Source organism: Zychaea mexicana (genome assembly GCF_025766255.1).
Source record: "Zychaea mexicana strain RSA 1403 chromosome Unknown BDB00scaffold_190, whole genome shotgun sequence".
Classification (NCBI taxonomy): Eukaryota; Fungi; Mucoromycota; class Mucoromycetes; order Mucorales; family Lichtheimiaceae; genus Zychaea; species Zychaea mexicana.
The window spans coordinates 36,205-60,092 of NW_026516853.1; the positions used below are offsets into that span (position 1 = coordinate 36,205).

At 36.0% G+C, this 23,888-nt stretch overlaps 7 protein-coding genes across 7 annotated transcripts; all 7 read right to left on the reverse strand.

The window, feature by feature from the left end:
- Window positions 1-6,034: 6,034 nt before the first annotated feature.
- BDB00DRAFT_738318 (uncharacterized protein) lies at window positions 6,035-7,213 on the reverse strand (the record flags this gene model as incomplete). The annotated part of the gene is made up of 2 exons (XM_053118422.1): window positions 6,035-6,919; window positions 6,962-7,213. Coding segments are annotated over 2 exons (1,137 nt in total), but the record flags the coding sequence as incomplete, so codon positions are not given.
- Window positions 7,214-7,528: 315 nt separating this feature from the next.
- Window positions 7,529-8,454, reverse strand: BDB00DRAFT_793482 (uncharacterized protein; the record flags this gene model as incomplete). Its single annotated transcript, XM_053121211.1, has 3 exons — window positions 7,529-8,023; window positions 8,210-8,297; window positions 8,330-8,454. The coding sequence occupies 3 exons, from the start codon at window positions 8,452-8,454 to the stop codon at window positions 7,529-7,531; spliced, it is 708 nt and encodes a 235-aa protein (XP_052972664.1).
- Window positions 8,455-8,591: 137 nt separating this feature from the next.
- On the reverse strand, window positions 8,592-9,276 carry BDB00DRAFT_793483 (uncharacterized protein; the record flags this gene model as incomplete). Its single annotated transcript, XM_053121212.1, has 3 exons — window positions 8,592-8,648; window positions 8,704-9,041; window positions 9,258-9,276. 3 exons carry the CDS (start codon window positions 9,274-9,276, stop codon window positions 8,592-8,594), a joined length of 414 nt encoding a protein of 137 aa, XP_052972665.1.
- Window positions 9,277-17,125: 7,849 nt separating this feature from the next.
- On the reverse strand, window positions 17,126-17,394 carry BDB00DRAFT_860731 (uncharacterized protein; the record flags this gene model as incomplete). The annotated part of the gene is made up of 1 exon (XM_053126013.1): window positions 17,126-17,394. A coding segment is annotated over exon 1 (239 nt), but the record flags the coding sequence as incomplete, so codon positions are not given.
- Window positions 17,395-17,461: 67 nt separating this feature from the next.
- On the reverse strand, window positions 17,462-18,043 carry BDB00DRAFT_879766 (uncharacterized protein; the record flags this gene model as incomplete). Its single annotated transcript, XM_053127912.1, has 1 exon — window positions 17,462-18,043. The coding sequence occupies one exon, from the start codon at window positions 18,041-18,043 to the stop codon at window positions 17,462-17,464; it is 582 nt and encodes a 193-aa protein (XP_052972667.1).
- Window positions 18,044-18,130: 87 nt separating this feature from the next.
- Window positions 18,131-18,829, reverse strand: BDB00DRAFT_879767 (uncharacterized protein; the record flags this gene model as incomplete). The annotated part of the gene is made up of 1 exon (XM_053127913.1): window positions 18,131-18,829. The coding sequence occupies one exon, from the start codon at window positions 18,827-18,829 to the stop codon at window positions 18,131-18,133; it is 699 nt and encodes a 232-aa protein (XP_052972668.1).
- Window positions 18,727-20,585, reverse strand: BDB00DRAFT_934276 (uncharacterized protein; the record flags this gene model as incomplete). The annotated part of the gene is made up of 2 exons (XM_053129149.1): window positions 18,727-20,026; window positions 20,098-20,585. The coding sequence occupies 2 exons, from the start codon at window positions 20,583-20,585 to the stop codon at window positions 19,171-19,173; spliced, it is 1,344 nt and encodes a 447-aa protein (XP_052972669.1). The 3' UTR covers window positions 18,727-19,170.
- Between the last annotated feature and the right edge of the window lie 3,303 nt (window positions 20,586-23,888).

A 23,888-nucleotide genomic window follows, 5' to 3' on the forward strand; every position in this document is an offset into this window, starting at 1 on the left:
ACTGGCTTCCATGGATTGGCAACTCTAGACAACTGCTTCAGTGAAAGAGTGACGTCGGCTAGGGTCAGGAGGAACTAGTAAAGAATCGTCATATGATGGACAATCTGGCAAAGGAATGTGAACTACATCGTCTTCATCATTAAAATCGGGGTTGGAAGAGTCTACTGAAAATAAAACAAAAAGATTTGAGTGCCTGACAAGTCTTGCATTCTTTTAATCTCGTACCTTTTTTGATTTCACATTTCCCTCCAAGTCTATCCAAATGCTTTCTGATTGCCGAGCATGATTTGAAGGTTTTCATGCAATATGGACATAATAGACAGCCTTCTTTCCATTCAAGTTCGACATGTATTTCATCTAAATAAAAAAAGACAAAAGTATTACACTAATGCAATTTGGCTTATGATAGTTCTAATTACCTTCATCTCTCTTGAAATTGACAACATATTTCAGTTGGTTATAGTCATTAACATGGTTAAAAGAGGCTTTTTTATTTTTGAAGGCAGAAGTACAGTTTTCATGTGTACATGGAAACAAGTCAGAATCAAGTTTTCCATCCATTGCAAAAGCATTGTAGTACAAAAGAAAATTCCCATGGCAACATCGTTTTTTTGTCCAGATAGGCGGGCATTCTGGACATTTTTTTTTACTCTGCGTGTCCAGACAGGCGGGCATTCTGGACATTTTCTTTTTTTTTACTTTGTGTGTCCAGACAGGCGGGCATTCTGGACATTTTTTTATTACTTTGGCGTGTCCAGACAGGCGGGCATTCTGGACATTTTTTCTATTTTACTTTGCATGTCCAGCCAGACAGGTTTTTTTTTTTTTTTTTTACAACTGGCATTACTGGCATACAATTCAGCTGTTGCATTATAACAAGGGGGAGTGAAAAATTATAACACGAGTATGAAAGGTTATAAGCATGAAATGGTTTTTTCAGATATATTAAACTCGAAACTCCTGTAAAAAAGCTTCACTCAACATTAAATGCCCATGTTTTCGTAGAAAGATAGTTTCTTCAGAGCGCTTGACTGTTACAACACTTGTCTAAGCATTTATGAGAATACGTAACAATTCCTTTAAAATCACATAGTTTCAAGCTATTGGAAGCTTCAGTGATCTGGGTCATCAACGTTTCCTTATCAAGAAACTTGTTACGTTTCACTTTGCTTTTGACCACTGACCAGAATTGTTCAATTGGATTGAGCTCAGGTGAATATGGTGGTAAGTAAGCGCAGTGGTAGCCGCAAGATATTACATATTTGGCTATGTCTTCTGATGTATGGATAGGAGCATTATCCATCACAATATAGTGACCTTTCATGTGCGGATACTGGTCCATTTCATCCATTGTGGTTTTCAGAAAACTGACATAGTGTCCCGTAACCGTTCCTTTGCTTGTATGCGCAATGCCATCTCCCCTCTTTCTCTTTTTATTGGATGGAGGCTGAGGAAGTCTAAGGCTGCATTTGATTAGACCCTCAGCAGAAATGGCACCTAAAATGGTTGTTGTTGTTGCTCGTGTTTTGGGAACTGTGACCACTGCCGGTGTACCTTTCCTTGACCATGCCATACTACGTTTCAAATTAATATGGAAAGCAGATTCGTCAAGAAAGACACAGTTTCTTGTAAAATCCATGTCTGTTTTTTCCCATTTACGAATCCAATTCAAGCGCTCTTGAATCTTTTCTTCGCTGTTCCGCTCTATGGGTTATAGTCGAGCTTTTTTGAGAGACAAATTGCAATGTTCTTTTACAAAATCAAACAATGTTGTTTTAGATACTTTTAATTCTGTGAATATCTGCTTTAACTTCTTCATTACTTCGTCTAAGACGACTGAAGGATTCCCATCAATGCACTCGAGAATAACGCTTTGTGATCCTCATAGAGAATACATGGACGACCAGTCTTTTTTCATTTTTCAAAGACACTGTCAGGATCCTTCTTGTACTGTTTAGCCCAGTTTTGTGCTGTACGAACATGAATCCCGAGTTGTTTTACAGCAGCAGCCGCACTCATACATCTCTCAAGCAGTAGCTTGAAGAACCTCACTTTATCCTGATCCGAATAGCGTGTATAATTTCGCTTCACGGATGTTTCCCTCATAATAACATCACTACAAGGCTTTCTCTCCTCCGTCTGCATTGTCTCTACTTCTTTCTCGCTCTCTAGAGGCAATTGAGCTAAGTATTGTGTATGAGAGCTCCACGTTTCAAGACGAAACTGTTCCTCATCAACTATATAATCCATTGGTTCAGGTCTGCCATACTCGTCCACGATGGAACCTTTCCCATTTTCAAACAAGAATTGAATGTTCATTATTTATGATCTCTGATGTAATTGTGAAAAAGAAATAAAACAAGGACAAGCACTTGGCACGCTCTTATATACCCAACAAATGCCAAGGCTTTTTTGTCTTACAAATCATTTTTAGCCAAGGCGAATTTATATGTTGTACAATACGAATTTTATTATCGCCATCAGGCAAATTAATTTTCCACCAGGGCGAATTTATTTTCCGTGCAACCTGAATTTTGTTCTCGCCACAAGGCGAATTTACTTTCTGGAAAGAGTGTATACTGTATCTAATATGTACTAGGTTTTTGGACTACTGTTAAAAATACTGGAAAACTAATCGAATATCTTATGATAATAAGATTTCTAATGAAATTAAGAAATCTATTAATCATTATGATAATAAAGTATAAAAAAATAAATCCTATTTTTTTTATTTTATTCGATTTGTCGTTTAATTCCTAAAGTGGTAGGGGGTGTGTCTGATAAAAAATCTTTGATTTCTTTGAAGAGGTCTTGACTTTAATTTATTAATCCTAAACAACCATTAGGTTGTTATTTAGACTTAAATGAGAATCTGAAAGATTCCATTAAGTCTCCCTGCTCCCTGTCACCATCGCACTGTCTCTGCTTATCCTTAGAAACTTTTAGAGTTCTTATGATGCCATAAGCATAGTAACTAGTAGGCAAGTCTTTTGAATGGGCTAGCAACTATTCAATTTCATAGCAATACCAGTGCTACTGATGCAGATGAGATAATCAATTATCTCCCTACTTAGGCTCCAGGGGACTACTTTAGATATGAGTATCAGGATGAGAATGAGGAAGTTTAATTTATTGATCTTCTAAACCAATATGAATCTGATTCTTCTTCTTCATCTAAGTCAGAGTCTAATAATGATAGGTATATATATACAACTTTGTATTCTAGTTATAGCACGGCTCTGCTGTGATATGGCATTTATCACATGCCGAGTAAGTAGGATAACTGTTTTATTGTACACATTTCACTATGAATACCCAAGAATCTTACAGTCTGTCTACTTTCGCAGTAAACAAACAACCTGATTTTGTAGATGCATGGCAACCCAATTTAAGTGACTCATAAACAGATGAAGAAATGTAGGGCAACATTTCAAATGCCCAGGCCTTTGCAATGGCTAATACAGCCCGGGTCAAATTCAAACTCAAACTCTAGTATCGAGCGTGATAACTAGAACAGAACTAGAATTAATGCCACCAAAATAGTGAGTGCATTGGTGAAGTTGTCTCTAGTGTTGTTGCTGCAATGACAAACCAAAGTGTGAATACCAGCATTAACTTAGATTAAAAGTTGCAGCAAGTCCTGCTTGTTCCCAAAAAGGAAAACCTCAAAGTGATAATTGATTTATAGTCACTCATTCTACTTAGGAAAACTCCTCTTAGGGGACAAGCCGGTATCAAAAGGATCTCTAGAAAATTAAAGATATTTATATTAAAGTAATATTTTTGAATTTTGTGTTAATAATTTTTTTACGTTAAAGTTTTTGTTATAATTAAAATATATAATATTCATATTTAAAAAGAATTAAAAACTTATACTTTATAATATAAATTGTTAACTATTTTTTTTATTTTAAATTTTAACTTTTATATTTTATAATATAATTTTTAAAACATTATAAAAATTTAAGTTCATGTTTATACATTTATTAAAGATTTAAAACATAATTATATTAAGCAAAATAATCAATAAAATTATCACAATAAATTATAAGTTAATTAATATATAAATTCATTAATTCTGATTTTATTAATTCATAAAAAAATAATTTTAATTTCGAAACCAAAAAAGACATAGTCTCCCCTCATAATTATTATTTTTTTATGTAGCATATATTTGAAAAGTTAATGAATAATGTCAGCTGTTATTGTAATAAACTTTTACTGCCATAGCTAAATCTAATATTCCTCTATTATATATATATATATTTTTAATTCTTTTGATATTTATAGATTGTTTTCTCTCTTTTTTTTCTTTTTTTTTAAGTACATGTAGTTTACTATGTTGAGAACATAGAAAATCAGGTTTATTGTCACCAATATTTGTTCTTATTTTCCGATGACACATATATCCTTCTTTTTTTCCTCTTTTATAAACATATGAACATATATTATTACTGCTATTGATATACCAGAAATTGTTTGTTTTTGTTTCTTCCAATTTTTCCTTTATGATATTTTTCATTAGTTTTTGTTTTTTTTCTTTCAAATCATATAGAGTTTCATCATCAAAATATTTATCCATAACTTGAGTTATGATAATATTCATTGAGCTTATCATAGTTTGTTTACATACAAGGATTTCTGTGTTGAGGATCACCATTTTTTTATATTAGCTAATATTATTGTGATTATATTTTTATATTATAAATAAAATTCAATTTTGTTTTTCCGATTTTTAAAATTCAGCTGATAATTAAAAATTTGGTGATAGCAAGTTATATAGTAATAAACTGATTAGTCCTCTTACCGTACGATAACATTTTATATAATCATATGCTACTTAATCACTAAAATAACTATATTTATAGTGAATACATGCATCCTGCATCCCAGAGGCAGCGTCACAATTAGTAATCATTTCCTTCTTACAAATACTTTTCATGAAAGTATATATATTGTATCCCTCTTCATATATAGTTTATAATATGTTTATACTATTTACTATTATCCTTCTTCTACTTCTTCTTCTTCTCTTTCTTATATTTTACTCCCACTTACTAGCTATTATTAGCAATTTTATCAAATAAAAGGCACGATCGCATATATTAGAGCACCTACAGCGGTCGCTGTTAAGAACCTGTTATATTAAATTTAACAGTTTATTTAACAGCCAGACATTGCAGCGGTTGCTGTTAATATCCTATTAAACTTAACAGTTTCTTGAATCGAGAATCGAGAAAAAGAACTTGAAAAACAAAGCTAATATCTCACTTCATTCTTTGTTCGTATTCTTCAAATTGAACAACACTGCTACTAATGCCACTCTCCTGTCTGACATTTCTGCTGCTGCCCCCTGCTCAGGAGAAAGGGCAATTGTTTATTAAAACCAATAACGTGTGAAGTTAACAGCTTCGTAACAGTAACTGCTGCACGAAATGCCCTATCAAGCTGTTACGCACTGTTAAGTGGGCTATAAAACTCTGAAATCTAACAATTTCGTAACAGCGACTGCTGCAGGTGCTCTTAATAGCTATAGTGTTTTGTAAATGATTTTGTGCACTATTTTTTTCTATTTTGTGCCTTACTTTTTTTTAGTTTGTATACCTAATAAATTTTGCACTAAGGTTTGTGTACCCCCTATATTTTTTGCGTATGATGAAATAATTTTTGTGCCTCGAGATATCAGTTTGTGTACTGGAAGAAATATTTGTGTATCGAGTTTTTAATAATTTGTGAGTTAAAGATTTAGTTCACTACCTAGACATCTGTCGAAGAAAGACATGGAGTGCCTGATATAACCCTGAAAGTCTTTGATTGTAACTAGTTTTGCTGCCTCTATGATCCTTTCACTGAGATTATTTTTGACTGTCAAGCAATCTCGTCTGACACCAGCTTTCACCTTAGCCCAGAATTCCTCGATAGGATTGAGGAATAGAGAATATGGGGGTAGGTATGCTGCTTTGTATCCTCTTTCTTGGATTTAATTTCAAATTTCATCTGTCTTGTGTATGGTTGCATTGTTAATCACGATGTATCTGCCGGTTATGCCATTCTGATCCAGGGATGTCAAGACGCCATCGAGGAACTCTAGAAAGTGAATAGCTCTAGTGCCTACTCTTCTATTAACCTTCTCAACTGCTTCAACTGCTTCCTCTGCAGAATCGTCATTTCTCTTCCGTTTCTTCTTGCACTTGGTGGACTTCTTTGTTACTGGCGTTGGTTTTCTTAATGTCAAATCAATAACTCCAAGCTTGCATATGGCACCGATAATGGATATTAATACACCTCTGTTTAAAGGGACAACTTGCTTAGCAGTGGTTCCCTTGATTGACTGTCCAAAGTTTCCTCTAAGGTGCATGTTGAATCCAGCTTCGTCCACGAATACGCAATTGGTGGCATAATCCATCTCTAGATCAGCCATCCATTCGTTTATCCTAGCAACTCTTGTCTCGATCGTTGTGGGGGCATTTCTTGCGGCAAGAAGTTTGTTCAATCTTTTCAGTGTTAAGCTGCAGTGTTTGACCAAATGTCTATGTAGGCTAGATATGTCGATCGACAATGCTAGGAAGTTCACATACAGGGCATCGCGAGCCTCCCAAAGCACGGCTGATTGATTGTTGTCAAAGAAATCCATCAAAAAAGCGGTGTGTTCCTCTTTCAGCTTGCGATTGTTGCCTCTAAGAGAATTCTTCTTCATGCCTACAAGCCAACCTGGATCCTCCTTGAGCCTGTATTGACGAACATAATGTTGGGCGGTTCTCACCACGATACCTGTCAAAATTCCTGCCTTTCTTGCTGAGAGACCACTGAAGATTGCCAAATCTAATAGTGCTTGGATTTGCTGTGGGGTGTATGATCTATAGTTTCCTCTAATCTGTCTAGCCACAGTCTTGGGTTTCTTTCCACTCTGTGCCTTCTTCTCTTCCCTCAGTTTCGAGACCTCTGCCTTTCATATGCCAACAGTATCCACCTCCATTGATTGTATCTCTCGTCTTGCTTCTTCTTTCCAGCTTGATAAGTCCATAATCCTCCTCACTAGTGGCTCTGGTGGAGCCCTTTCTTTTGGCAGATCTGCTACTCCAGGAATATACTGCTCCCACTCCATGTTGGCGATGCCGAAAAGATCTGGAGTTTCCTCAGTGTCCATTTCCTCGTTTTGGATGACGCCCATTTCATCATTGACGTTGAGGCAGTTCACATATTCCGGCGGCACTTCTGAAGGGTAGTTGTCATCGAAGTTGGCACCAGTTCTTGAATCGAAATTGTTGACCAAATGATTTGGGATGGCCATGTTAGAAATGTATGCAAAATATTATTCGAAGGCGCAAATTATTAATCAAGTACGCAAAAAATATGGGGGTACGCAAACCTTATTGCAAAACTTATTGGGTACACAAACTAAAAAAAAGTAAGGCGCAAAATGTAAAAAAATAGTGCGCAAAATCATTTACAAAACACTGTATTATGCTTTGTTATAACTGGTATATTCATATGATTGTAATAAACTTGGATGATAGACAGGGAAAATTTAGAAGATGATCTTTTGCTTCTTGGGAGGTTCAGTTCCATTGCTTGCTGGATCGTATAGAGGCACAGGTAGAATCAATGGGTCAGCAACGGTGTCAGGGGGGAAGAAGGTACCTCGGAGCCAATCCTTGTAGTCAATCGCCTTGCTCTTCCTCTTGCGACTAAAGTACAAGTCGTAGGATCTGTCGTTAGTCTGATTCAATTGTTGGGAAAGCTTGATTGCAGATGTGTAGATCAACTCCAGAATTGCAAACCATGAATCAGCGTCTTTGGCAAGAAGCTTAGGGCAGGAAGGCAATGAGAGGCTAGTCTTCTTCCAGAGACAATATAGACCACAATCGTATAAGGAGAGGACTTTGACATTGCATTGGTTCTGGTAGACTTGGAACATGAGGGTCATATCTGTTCTTGGATCAAAGCTAGTAGCATGTCGCACAATATGATCAAGGACGCCTTTGCTTTCGATAGCCAGTTTCAGATGGTCGTTGTTGGTCTTCTAGTTTTGTAGATATCAGGCTGCCTCAACGTCCAGCACATCAACCTTCTGTGTATTTGTTATAGCAATGACTCGATGATCGATCTTGTAATCGTTGTGGTGTGCCTTGGACTCTCCCTATCTGCACTTGACATTATGCTGGCTGTCAGGAAAGAGAGACTCAAAGACCTCCGTTCAGAGCTTGACCAGACCGTCCAGCTCAGTGTTATCCTTAATGCTGTTATTCAGAGAGCTGTGCTGATGACGATAAATGTTGAAGATGTGTTCCTTGTCACTGTTCAAAGCAGCAGATTCAGAGTTTCTTACGCTTTGGTAGGCTTTGTCAAGGCCTTCGTTCTTAATTGCTTTGTTGATCTTTTTAAAAAAGTGGCTTGAACACTTGCTTGTTGCACTTGATGCTGAACTGGTACTTGCTTTTCATCATGGCCCATTTTTCGTCACTGAAAAACCTGCACTATGAATCTGTAGATTCATCTGATAAATCTGTGATACTGTTAAGACAAAGACCTACGACGTGTTTTTATTTGTTGTTGAGTTCTTTGTATCGTCCTACAAAAGCTTTGCCATGTCACTTGATCGTTGTGCCCACCGAAACACCATCGAACAAAAGACTATCAGCTTCCATCTATTTTGAATGTTAGAGTATATGAAGCGACATAATGCTATTGTATCATCCTTACCTTGGGAGTCTCCACTTTGCGTTTCATGTGCATAATATTCGATACTTTTTTTTGCCCTGACGATGAGACAGCCAAAAGACGACTTAATGCAGCAGCATCCAAATCAGTATGGAAAAGGTTTGTATTCAGTTGGTTTCTGGCTTTGTTGCGCATTTCCCAATAGGCCAAAGCTTCATCAGTGTTGAGCACCTCGTAGTTATACTGCTTCACATTTTCGCACCATTTCTTGACAGCCTCAGGGCACGATTCGTTGGTAGGGAGCGAATCAATGGTTGTTTCAAATTGGTAGGTTGCAAGATCTATGCTTAGATCAAAACACGTAGACTCTAGAAACCTTACTGCATAAAGCTTTAATAATGAGATAATATATACGACTCCATAGTATGATACTAAAGAGTATTGCAATGATAAAATGTGAAAAATGCTTTTGTAGATGGAGCTTAAAAATTCGGGGTACATAAGTAAATCATAATATTCTCAATGCTTACAACATCATTTCGTTTGGGAAGGCAAAAAAGCTTCTTGATAAGAACATTTCCTGTGTTTTGGCTTACAACACTCTTCTGCAACCATAGAGACATATGCTTTTGTTACAGTTGCATGCAGAGGGACATCTTATAGTGTGCCAGTAGTATATGTCTAAGATGAGATTCTTGTAGACACAATTGAGAAGAAAAAAGAAGTTATGAAAAATAAAATAAAAGAAAAAATCAATTATATTAAAGATAAATAATTTTGGTATTTAATTTCAAGTCCTAATGTATATACATATATATATATATAAGAGAGCTAAAAAGGAGGGAAATATATGTTATCGTAAAATAAGAACTAATCTGAATAAACAAGAACCTGATTTTCTTTGTAGTATACATAGCAAAAAGCACATAATTAAAAAAAAAAGAATAAAATAATTAATGAAGATTTTATTATTAAAAAATTTGATTATAAAAGAAAAAAAAGATAAAAAAAAAGATAAAAAAACAAAATTAAAGTAAAAAAAATATATGTCTGTAAAGTAGGTATATTAGATTTAAATAAGATTATCAATGATATATTAAACTAATACAAAAAAAATAGAAAATCAAAAACATATATAAATTTTTTTATAGGTACTGTAGATCATTTTATCTTATCCTACTATTTAGGTGATACAAATTGATACAAATCCTTTATATTATTCCTAACTTAAACTTTTATTTATAGATAACAAAAAATATGGCCATTAGGAAAAATAAAAATAAATTATTATAGTTATTTATTTTTAATGAAATTATTCCTTGAAATTATTTATCTTTTTGCTGATGAACATTGTTTATACTAAGATGGGTATTAAATAAATAAGTCATAATAATTCCTAAAAAGTATAGCAAATATGAAGATATTCTTCCTGATATTAAAGGATTTTATCAATGTAACTTAAAATGTTTTTATGATGATACAAGAACTTTATTTAATTAGTAAATATAAATACTTTTATTAAAGTTTTGTAATTATAAATTAGAAAAGATTTATAAAAAATTTAGGATTATTCTTATTTTTATGGTTTTAAATTAATTATTCCAAACATTTTATCTTTAATATCATTTTTACAAATATTATATTAGAAACTTTAGAAATTTAAATAAATTAAGAAAATAATATAATTAAATACAATTAATAAAAAACATCATATGTTGGAAATAGAAGATTTATACAAAAAAAGAAAAACTATTTGTAATTTATAAATTTTATGTATTTATTATTTTTTATATTTTAGGTTTTTAATAAAAATAATATTATTATATTTTTAAAGTAAATTTTAATTATCAAAATCTTTTTTTCTCTAAAAATTATAAATATAATTATTTCTAGATTTTAATATAAAATATTTACATTTTTTTCAGAATTAAGATAGTTATAGTTTATAATATTATTAATATTTAACAAATATATTTTATAATTATATTATAATTTAAGATTGTTTTTCTTTATTAAGGTTTATTATGTTATTTGTAGATAATAATGAAAACGAAATGATTCTGACTTATCCCCTAGCTAGTTCACTAGTATGACATCGGAGGAATGGCGAACATGAACAGTTGCACTTTCCCCTATTCTGCTCAAGTCAAAGCTACTTAGGGAACATTACGATAACTAGCTCAAGTTCATCGAAGCTGCACGTATCCTTTGCCAACCCTCAATTAAGATTGCTAATATCGACATTGCTCAAATCTGCTTGCAGCAGTTTTGCAAAAAGTGCGTTGAACTGCACGGCCTGGAGTTTATCACAATGAATGTGCACCTCCATGGCTGTATTCGTGATTCTGTCCTCGATTTCAGTCCTTGCTATAGATTTTGGCTCTTCAGTTTCGAATAGTAGAATGGTATTGTTAAGAACCAGAATACTAATCGAAAGAATCATTTTGAAGTGACGTATATGAGGCAGTTCTTGATGGATGTGTATGGCAACGATCTTATACATCAATATTGGCAACAGTATTGCAATGAACCCATAGTTGCATCAATTTCCAGTCTTCTTGTACCGCTGCAAAGGAACGTTTCGGCTGAAATGACTACGTTTTATGTGCAATCGTTCTTAGAAGCTTCTGATTTAGAGCTGAATCGTCATAGACAAGGGTTGTTGGTGTGTGGATCGGAGCTGCTGCCTCCATCAAGTTACCCTTTACAAACAGGCAAGGAAATACATAGACCTCTGTCATTACCACTGCTTGGTCGAGTATTATCGAAGTATCTATAGTGGCGATTATTTCCCGCTTAGTCAAGAAGCAGACAATCTTGTGTATGACGTGATCTACAAGTACCCGAAGATCGAGCTCATGGGTCAACAGTTCATCTCAGAGATGACTCGCCACACGCGCGTGAGCACATACGTTCGTATTGTTCTTACTGGTGGCGAACCCCAGCCTAGTCGCATCCTGTACTTTTTCAAGCACAAGCTTTTAATCGACCAGCAATATGTGGAACATGTCTTCGCTTTCGTCGAGTTTTCAAAGAAGAATGAGACAGATTTTGAGTCGTTCTGGTTGAGAAATCTGCCGGTTTACCACCTAGAAATCCTTCCATACGGCAAGGATTGGATCGTCCCTATATACAGGCCCCATTCCGGCGTCACGGTCTGCCCACTTCCGTTCGATCGTAGCTGCACTCTTATATATTTGCCTTGCAAAACAAAAATTGTTTACACCTAGTCGATATATAGAAATATAACATCATCAGCATCTGTCCCATTCACATCTAATTACTTTTTTTTTTAAATCTCTTTTGAAAATAAATACCAGGCTTGAGGAAGTATACATATCAACAAGTCTTCTTCTATATAAGATAAAAAGTAAAAAAGGGTTAGATCTGTAGATAAATGGGAAACAACATACTAGTGAGCAAAACTTTCAGATACAAGAATAAATACGTACTGAACTGATTACGTCATTTTTTTCTTCTTCATATACTCGTGCGGTGTTGTTAGTAAAAACATTCATCACAGAACGTTCATTAGTGTCAGTGTTTTCTGCAATACAACGTGTTTGTACGGGTTGATTACTGGAGGCAATGCTGCTACGAATTCATTTGGCTAATGTTAAAGAACATGTGTGTGCAGAGTTGCTGTCCTTCCATTTCTACTTAATGGCTGTCTGGTTTACCTAATTTGATCGATTGAATTTAATTTTTTTCCTTTGAATTAACTTGTTGTACTAGAATCATCGAGCTTTCTATTAGTTTAAAAAGTAAAGTCTGGTAAGATTAATGTCGTGTACTTGAAAAAAAAAATATAAAAACTGCGGAAGCAGATACAATGTAACACAAGATGTTCATAACGAAACATTAGAAAATTATACCATAAGCTCTTTTTTTAAATGTTCGTTATGACAACAGTGATTCTCTATTCTTATAAAGCTGCTTTTTATGAGAGAATTATCATTTAAAAATATATATAGAAGAGAAAACGCTCCCATTACTGTTCCCTCTCCTCTACCTTTTTTGTGCCGCTCATTAGCGTTAAAAAATGATTAATGCTGCGATTTTTTTTCGAAGGGTGCAGTCTTCAGCAGAGCATCGTCGCTGTGTTGAGTGAATGATGTGTTGTTATGTTTAACAGATGGAGCATAATTATTAATGAAAGCATCGTTGTTATACTTAGTAGATACTGCTTAATAAATTTGGAAGAAGTATGTAGCAGAGAAGCAGGTAGCTAAGGCCAAGTTGAACCCCACGCATTCTGATGAAAATAATCCTACTGAAAGTAAGAAGGGGGCCGCTCCTCACAAGATGGAGAAGAGGCTGTATTTTTTTTTTTGGATTTTTAGGGGATAAAAATCAGGGGACCAACCCAGATTCAAATCTTATACTATTCATATACCAGTCTTATACCAATATCGCTCTTATACTAGTCGTATACTATACTATTCTTATACCATCTTATACACCACTTTTCCCAAGCTCCTTATTCTGCCCCGACTATAACTTTGGCCCCCCGCCCCCAGTTTTCAATTTTTTTGAAAGTCAGATAGGTGAAGGGAAGCAGGCACAGAATAAAGGGACTTGGAGAAAAAATTGAGTGCAGCAGTATATGTTTTGTCAGCGATCAAAAAAACATTGTAACTACATGGTCTGCCATTCATCTTGAGACAAGGTAATTATAAAAGTACATCTGTAAATCGTAAAGCTCATTGAGAATGGGGAGCAGTAGCTAAATAGCACAGGGAGAGCAATTACACTTTGCGGCAGAAATAAGCATCTGCACCTACTACTAACGGTCACTGTCAGGCCTGCTCAAATCAATTCTAATAGACACAACTGTAACAGCGATTCGAGATGAAGTTGGATTCAACACGTAATTATAATATATGCGGTGAGATGGAGGTAAGAACGAACGTATATATTGGATATACATATATGTGTGCGCGCGTATGTGTTCGTTGGTATAGCATTGTGGTAAAAACGAAGGCCTTTCTTGTCTTTGTTCTTGCTACAAACGCACACGATCATTTTACCGATTCCTTCTACCATCGACGTCGAAGCTTCCACCATTCAATAATCCAAACGTCGATGGCCCTTGATGGACGACGAAAAACATACAAGAACTTGTTATGGTGTGTTGGTACTTGCTGCGCAAATACTTTTACAATACTCGTTTCTATACCTCGCGTATAAACACACACAATGTCCAACCCGTTTAGCATTCGCCATCTCAAGGAATGGTAAAGGCTTATTTAGTGTAATCTACAATGTTGATGGTAAGTGTTGCAAGTGTTTTCTAAGTTTTTATAATTATAAAGGGTGCATAAGTACTACTATTCCTTGCTCTATCATACTGCCCCTTCTATTTCAGCAACCAGCAAAGATATCAGTGCAGCTTATAGGTAGGCAGATCTTATGAAGGAATGGGTGGGATGCACGTCAAACATGCTGTTGAGCGGTCTATGTTATGTTACATACTGTACTTATTTTATAGCCCTGGAAACACACTCACACAAGGATGGTATCAGTGGCTAAATACAAGAAGGACGAAAGAACAGTAGTCGTATTCAATAAATAACTAGTAGTGCATGAAGAAACATATAATGATGTAGTAGTTAGGTACCTTTATTTGAAGTGCTTTAGATACAGTATTGAAGTGACAAAAAAAGGGGGTTTTCATCAAAGCGGATATATTCATAGCCATAAGTAATAATAATTCTATAAATAAGGAGATTATTTATAAATTTATAATTACTATTGTATTTCCAAAAAAAAAATTGAATTTCTATTTATTAAAAAAGTAATAATGATGGATGTTAATAGCTTGATAACAAATGAGATTAATTCAATTCTTATAAATTATTGGATTTTTTTGAATAATAATTGGCCTGTTATTAATCATAAATATAAACATAGAACTGAATTAAAACATATAAATTATATAGACATTATTAAAAAAAATTAGTAGAAAAATTAGGATATATTGCTGTATTTTTCTTTTTAATAGTATTATATGGCAATAAGGAGTACCCTGGACCTTACTATGAAATTGAAAAAGGTTTATTCTTATTATACCATTTAGTTTCGGGTATTGCTGGGAAAGAAGAAATAGATAAATATCTTCCGCAAAGTACATTTCATCGCTTTTATAAAAAATTTTGGATGGATGAAGATAATTATAAAAGGTTAAACAAAATTGTTAATGAGTCATTAGATACTATGTTTTCTAATATAAGATTAAGAATATTATCAGCACATAAATACAATCCTGATTTGTTTAAACATATTACTTTAATTCTTGACGGTCACGATTCAAGAATCAATTATGTGGATACAGAAATTAAGCATAGCAGATTATATTCTTACAAATTTAAAAAAAATGGATTAAGAACACAAATCGTTAGTGATATTAATGATATGATACTTTTTATATCCAAAAGTAATTTTTGTTCAGATAGTTCAGATGGTTCAATGTTTCTTAATATGAAATTATATCACAAAATGGATGATAAAGATACTATTGCTATCGACGGCGGATATACTTTGTTTGTAAACCAATTTGTAGATTTAGCTGTTGAAAAAGGTTATACATATAGTGATTCTAATTTTGTTTATCCTATTAGAAAAAATGTTAATGAAAGTTTATCTATAACTGAAGACCATTTTAATAAGACCTTTGGAAGTTTTCGTTCAAAAATAGAAAATCAGTTTTCAGAGTTAGGTAATAAATTTTATAGATTTAATAACAATAAATCAGTTGTTAGAATGGATAATATAAAGTTTTACAATTTACAATTTAAGGTTGCCTGTTTATTAAAAAATATTAGTATTATTGTAGATAAATTTAATGTACCAATTTTACCCCATCATAAACTATGGGAATCAGATGGATTTGAATTTCCTGTTGAAAAAAAATTATTAAATATTGTAGTAAGTAATGATAAGCAAAATAAAGATAAATTAGATAAAATGCTTGAATTATAAATGGATTTCTTAAATATAAATGTATCAGAAAATAATATGGTTATTGATGAGTTTTCAGATGAAGATTCTAATAATCATAAAGATATTTCAAGTGAAGGTGAAGATGTCCCTAAATTCAATGAAAGGTCTAAAAAAAGAAAATTAAAAGGAAAACAAAAGGAAAAAAATTATAAATCCTATCAAATTGAAGCTGTTGTTGACCATAAACTTAAAGATGGTTTATATACATTTTTAGTTAAATGGAAAGATTATTCCGATAGTGATAATAGTTGGCTAACAATAGAAAAGTTTAATGAAAAGGAAATGTTAAATGAATATATTAAAAATAATAATCTTGGTGCATTATAAATAATTCGATAATCTCCCCCTCCTATATACAAATGAATATCTATATAGGATATATTGTTGTATGTATGACGTCTGCAGTTAATGTAATAAGCTTTTTATAAAATATTCCAGGTTAAGGTTGCCGCTATTACATACATATATTGTTTTTGATTTTCTTTTTTTTACTTTTTTTAAATCTTTTTTAGGATTACCATTATCAATAGATATGCAAGGTGGTAAAACAATTTTTTTATTTTTTTTCTTGGGCACATGAATTTTACTATGACTAGAACATAGATAATCAAGCTTGTTATCTCCAATATTAGTTCTAATCTTCCTGTGGCACATGTGACCTTCTTTCTTACCTCTTGTATGTATGAAAGTGCAAATATTTTCACTACTATTTAAGTACCAAAATTGTTTATCTTTAACTTTATTCATTTTTTCATTTATTTTATTTTCCATAATCTTCATCTTACTTTCTTTTTTTTCTACCAACACTTCATCATCAAAATATTCCTTCATAACCTCTTCTATAAGATTTCTTATACTTTTAGTTAAGGATTTAGTAGATACAGGAATTTCTGTGTTTAAATTACTATTTTAAAAATTTATTGAAATGGTAAGAGAACTTGGATGTTTTTATTTTTTTAATTAAAAAAAATTCAATTTTTTTTTACTTAAAAGATTTTTAATTACCCATGAGTAATTGATTACTAATATTTTTATTAAATACTTATAATTATAAGTATACCGCCAAATATGTGGTATTGTGAAATCAGTTGTTATGTCAGGTTATTAAAAAGGCAATACAGTCAATATTGAACACGTCTCTTGTTCCTGATTCCTAATCTCATAGCTACATCTCAAAATCTCAAACATGAACAACACCCCAAACGCTTCTACTACACCCCCGTTCACTATAGATGCTCAAAAAGGCAAAGATGGCACTGCACCACCCAGAAAATGCGCTGTGATTGGCTAAAGTCTCTATGTTGCACGAAAAATAAAGTTATAGCCTAAAAACTTACCTACAGCTGTCTCATGCATCTGCCTTGTGGCTGGATGGGGGGCCTTTTTTAGGGGGTCTGGCTCATGTGACATGGAAAAGTGATTGATTTTTACTAAGTCATTTCTGCATGAAAGAAGGATGTTGGTTCAATTATATTGGCAGCATATATCAAGAGTTAAGCATACAGTAAGAGAGAGATAAAATAATAATGAATGAGACATAGGAAATAAGTAGGTGAACTTACATAAAGATAACAGAAAGAGCGTAAAGATATTAGAAAGAGCATAAAGATAATAGAAAGAGCGTAAAGATATTAGAAAGAGCATAAAGATAATGGGAAGAGCATAATAAAGACAATGGGAAGAGCATAATGACAATGAGAAGAACATAAAGGATAATGGGAAGAACATAAATAATTACAAGCAGAAAAGTAGAAAAAGAGAGCATAGTGGAATTTAGTCATAAGAGAAGTACAGGTCTTCACAACGACGAGACTTCTTCCGGAGCCAACACCAAAAGCCTCCACAGCGAACCGAACTTGCCAATGTTGATGATGCGCTCTTGTTGACCAGTAGCTTGAACTTGGATGTCCAATGCTTCCAAGAGACTTATCTCTGAAAGATGTACCTCCAACGTACTGGTTCCTGAGCGCCTTAATCTGACATTGGCAGCATCATCCTTACTGGTGTTCGTATAAATGGACGTGGAAAAGTTCGTTGTATATGCAGAGGATAAACGAGAGAAGTCAACGGTGGGGTACGGAGTGATTACGGGCTTAAACAATTTGAAGTACACTGCTCCTGTATGCTTGTTCAAACTTGTAATTTCAGCCAAGACATCTTGACACCCACTGCTCTTTCTGATCCTAAAGAGACCGCTGACGCCTCGCTTAAGAGTCACCTTGTGCTCATTGTTGTCGACGTTTTCACGGTCAGCTCCGAAGTACAACTTGCGGAAACTGTCGTTTGCTCGTACAAAATCAATGATCTTGTTGCTGGCATGAACAAGTCGACCGGACGCGACATGGGGAAAATAGCCTCCATTGACAATGCAACGAAACATTGTATACCGTCCAAAGGAAACAAGTAGGTCTCGCGAAGGGTTGTGGCGGTTGGTGTGGAAGATGTGTTCTCAGAGGAATTTGTTGAACTATTCGCCTTTTTCTGATTCAAAATGAATAGCAGTGGCGAAACGTTCGATATCCTCCACGATGTGATGTAAGATGTGTAGCTTGGGCTTGTTACCCATCTTACTGTTGGCGGTCATATTTCCTTGCGCAACAAGGAAATTGTCGACAACACCAATCATAGCCGTCAATTCCTCCGTCTTCTTGTTCAGCAGCAGCTTGTACATAGAGAACTTTGTTTCTATCTTGGACATGAATAATAGCGACATGACCTCTCCGTGTACACGGAAGCAGTCAAAGAACGCCCGGAGACCCTCCATTTTCTCCTCGCTTTTTGCTGACCAACCATGATGGAGGAGATCGTTGAGGATGACGGCTGCTTGCTGGCTAAAGACCTTGTAATCGCGACCGACAAAGGAACGGCGAAGACGCAGACTACTACTGAGCATGCGACGGAAGGCTTTCGAGTCGTAGCTGCGGCACTTGAGCTCGAGGTCTTTGAGCTCGTCGCTGTCAAGATAATTGCAAAATTCAAGCAAGAGATATTTGGTGACTCCCAGCATCGTGGTGTGCAGTATCTCTACTGGGCAGTCTTTCGTAATGTCAAACGCCTCGAGGTTGCCCAACGCCTCCCCACCAGTCAGTTTATATCCTACAGCAGTAGGATTCGCTGTCACAGTGTCATTTGGCAATCGCACCAGATCCTCCAGATCAAGACCCATTGACAGCATTGCAACGTCAGTAATATTGCGAGGTGGAGCTGCCCAGTGCTCATCACATCCTTTATAGTAGTAGCACTTGCGACAAGGAAAGTTGAAGCAAGGCCTTTGCTACACACGAGTTCGGCGTGCCGAGGATTGTCGGCCGAAATAAAGCACAGCGGCGCCACCACCAACACGTCCTGATTGCTAGCAGCATCGAACATCACCACACCCTTCGAGCAGCTCGCACAAGTCCTCGACAATAAAGGGAAGCATCTCCAAAGCAGTCAATTTGTTGTGGACAGCTATCAAGTGCGTGCTCTCCCGTTTGTTGCGTTCAGCGAGTGGAAGTGCAGCGGGCGTTAGAGACCAGCTATCGAACTTGTTCCATTTTTTTGATCGTTGCCGCTAGTGTCATCAGTGAACAAGTTCACTGGTACGATCTTGACAGGCAGCCGACGATCGTAACGCAAACCGATTCTGAAATCACTATGCTTCGTAAAGTCAATAGGGATGAACTCGCCGCTGTCGAAATCGCAGATATCCCCAGCAGCACCGGAACTAGTCACCTTTGCAGCAACGTGCTCGAGATAATGCCATTTGCAATTGGCATCATAATCAAGGGCAAGTCTATCGATTGGCATTGTTACGTAGTATAGATGTTCAGGATCGCTCTCGTAGGAAAGTACGGCTACTTCCGTGTTACCCTGCTTTTTGGCCAGTTTGACGGGACAGATGTCGGCAAATGTAATACCATGCTTAGTGTAGAACTTTGCAATTTTGCACGTTGTTTGCTGCCCGATGCCGATTATTTTGGCATAATCACCAACCCAAAGCATTGCTCCTACAGAATTAGTAACGCACGGATGCTGGAATAGATTGCAGGTGTTCCATTTACTGCCTTGCGTCAATTCGATTCGCTGGTCAGGCGTTTTGTCGGGTAGAGCACTCAAACTCGAAGAGACAGTTGGATCAGCGTTGAGTAGCTTTAAGCAATCTGATGGCTTATGCATATGTGCCGTAACTTCGATAGTTTCGTCTGTATTAGGCTTGCTGATCTCTGCTTTGACTGTTGTTATTCTTATTTTTGGCACTTTGCTTCGCTTAGCATACGATAGATCCATCATCCAACGAACAGATGGCACCTTGAGGTCCTTATCCTCACGAAACATCACGGCTACATCTTCGAGAAGACTTTTCAGCTGCTTTTTAATCATCCTGTCTTCAGGCAATCGTCTGCGTGGAAGAAGGCAGCAAGACGAAATTGCAACTGGTTCTCGAAAGGGTACCAGTCTTCGTTGGTCTCGTAGTCGACGCTGAAATCGAGCGGATTATCACCATCATCATCACCTTCGTCGATTTCATCGTCGCTGCCACCATCACTCTCCACATCAGCAGCGAACTCGGCATTAGCACCAGATTCCTGCCGCCGAGAGAGGAAAACACCGTACGACTGACGCAAAGCAGCAATGTCGACCAACTCGTCGTCACTGTCATCGTCGTCTTCGACGTCGTCGTTGCTACCACTATGCTGCTGCTGGTGCTCCTCTCCCGAATTGGTGCTGTCAACGTCCATATCCCCAGCATTAGAAGCCGAAGCACGGACGATGCGGGCATCATATTCAGCAACATTCGCTTGATGTTTCAATGAGCTAACATGAGTTTTCCAGTTTCCTAAGCCATCTCCAAGCTTGATGACAGTGTTACAAGGAACACATGTTTTGGTTTTAGGCTGCTTCTGAGTTTGTGCGTTAATGGAGAAGACGTTGAAGGACATGGTCGAATGGAGATGGTTGTAATTGAGAATAAAGGTGAGTGCAAAAGAGAAAAAAAAAGGTTAATTGCTGAATTAAATTAAGAATGCCCCAGCTCAATTTCCGTCTCCCTTTTTCTCCACCTTCTTCTTGCCACCATCTTTTGCAATTCAGGTAACAATGTCTTACTTATTTTCTTCGTTTAAGACCACTGAAACCTAAATCAATAAAGCATCTTCTTAGATGTTCTCAAACTAATCTGTAGGCTATTATAAAACAAGGTAAGAATGCTTAGTTGCTTGTTTGGAATTTGAAAAAAGCTCTCTTTAGTGACTAATCTCTTTTTGAATTAATAGTCATGATGGTGCTATAAGTGCTTTTATTGGCGACTGTCTGTAAGTATACGTTTATTCCTTTAGGGCATGGGCTGTTAAACGACATGGAAATTGCTAATATATGTTTCTGTTAAACCATAGGCTAACTATAGGCTATATGAAGTACACGCCGATTTATACTGCTCATATCTTTGGTAAGTTGAAAATGATGACGCGTTGACAAAACCTATATAAGCTATCAAGGCTAATCATCATCTTTTTAAAAGCAATACTAGAATGGTATAACCTCAAGTAACAGTTTCACTACTGTTTTCTGAAGTCCGTTTTGCAAGCTTGAAAGCGTCATCGATTATTTTATTAGCGTATTTAGTTACGCAGTATCCATAAAATTTTGCCCATAATTTTTTTCAATAAACGTTTTTTTACGCCAATCCTATCCAAAATGCAAAGCCTCATCATCTGCATCTCATCGTAAATGAATTGGGGGGGTGGGGGGGACCTGGTTCTTTTTCTGCTGTCCCAATATGGTAGCTGCATGCGATAACTCAAAAAGGCAACTGGTTTCCTCTTTTTTTTTGTATGGGTGTGTACTACTCCCACCACCACTACTACCCTCCCAATTTTGATCTCGGCCAACCTTGCCTAGGCACACCCTGAAGGTGCAGTATGTAACATAACATAGACCGCTCAACAGCATGTTTGACGTGCATCCCACCCATTCCTTCATAAGATCTGCCTACCTATAAGCTGCACTGATATCTTTGCTGGTTGCTGAAATAGAAGGGGCAGTATGATAGAGCAAGGAATAGTAGTACTTATGCACCCTTTATAATTATAAAAACTTAGAAAACACTTGCAGCACTTACCATCAACATTGTAGATTACAATAAATAAGCCTTTACCATTCCTTGAGATGGCGAATGCTAAACGGGTTGGACATTGTGTGTGTTTATACGCGAGGTATAGAAACGAGTATTGTAAAAGTATTTGCGCAGCAAGTACCAACACACCATAACAAGTTCTTGTATGTTTTTCGTCGTCCATCAAGGGCCATCGACGTTTGGATTATTGAATGGTAGAAGCTTCGACGTCGATGGTAAAAGGAACCGGTAAAATGAACGTGTGCGTTTGTAGCAAGAACAAAGACAAGAAAGGCCTTCGTTTTTACCACAATGCTATACCAACGAACACATACGCGCGCACACATATATGTATATCCAATATATACGTTCGTTCTTACCTCCATCTCACCGCATATATTATAATTACGTGTTGAATCCAACTTCATCTCGAATCGCTGTTACAGTTGTGTCTATTAGAATTGATTTGAGCAGGCCTGACAGTGACCGTTAGTAGTAGGTGCAGATGCTTATTTCTGCCGCAAAGTGTAATTGCTCTCCCTGTGCTATTTAGCTACTGCTCCCCATTCTCAATGAGCTTTACGATTTACAGATGCACTTTTATAATTACCTTGTCTCAAGATGAATGGCAGACCATGTAGTTACAATGTTTTTTTGATCGCTGACAAAACATATACTGCTGCACTCAATTTTTTCTCTAAGTCCCTTTATTCTGTGCCTGCTTCCCTTCAATTATCTGACTTTCAAAAAAATTGAAAACTGGGGGCGGGTGGGGGGGGCCAAAGTTAAAGTCGGGGCAGAATAAGGAACTTGCACTTTTCCTGCTGTGTGTCACTGGATTTGGCAAGCGATTTCAGAGTGCTTTCAGAGTACTTATCAGAGTACACTGAATGACCGTTTTGTTTATGGGTGATACACGTCTCCTGCATGCCATTCATAGCTTCTTACTGGTTAGGGAGATGTTTAAGCGGCACAGTGACATTGGTGAGTTCGTGGCTTCCTGTGCATTAAGGCTTGCTAATGATTCATTGGGAGAAACAAACTTCCATTCCCTTTATCCAATTCTATTTACTCAGAAACCACTCATACACCCCTTTTCATTTGCTCAAAATTGCTCATACATGCATATAGTATATTGCTCATATGTGCATATAGCCAATGATAGTGCTTTATTGGACCACACGGCACTGACGGTGACGCGTCAGCACAGGTAGTAAAAAAAAAGGATGGAATAATAGTATACAAAAAATAGTAGGGGAAAAAATACAAAAGAAAAGCCATATAGAAACTATTCAATAAACCACACATGCTGATGGTATTCAAAAAGCAGCAGTACTAAGGATTCTTGTTACAGCGATGTACATAGAGATTTCCTAATAAAAAAAAGAGAAAAAGTATAACCATTAAAATACGTCCTATACTCTATTGCTCTACGCTGTTATAACTTCCACCCTTAAACTTACCTTATAGTACATCATCTTGTTTCGTTTTCATGGACCACTGTAGCCTAAGGAGGGATGAGATAGATGAGGTTATACCAAGCTGGTTAGTAACATGAAAGAGGTTGAAGGAATGGCTGGTGAAGTGAACTCAGTCTCATGGCAGAAGTGAAAGAAAGTAAAGTTGCTCAAGTGACGGCGCTCAGGCGACGGTGTTAGTATGAAGGACTTCAAGGAAGACACATTCAGCACGAAGATGTGACAATCTGATGAGGCCGTTCAAGTAAAAAAGCTCAAAGTATAAGTTGGAAATGCACAGCAAACGTAAAAAAAGTGGGTAGAAGAGAAAAAGGTGACGAAATTGAATTGAGCAGAGCGGAATACTAAATAATTAAAAAGAGCCGCAAAAAGATACACGTAGAAGAACCTTTTGAAGAAACACGTCTTTCATATAGAAAAAACTGCTTTACTCATTTCTTATATGTCCAGAGCGCAAGGCCATGACGAACTTTTTCATCTAATGTTCGATCGTTAAGTTCTATTGTAGGTCGTTCACGGGAGGATGTGTGGCCAGGTTCGCGGATTTTGTCTATCTCATGTAGAAAGTGTGTTGCCTATAAAGCTGATTTAGACTATGCTGCATATATTAAGATGAATAGAGTACGAGTGATCTCATGCTAGTCCTTACATTA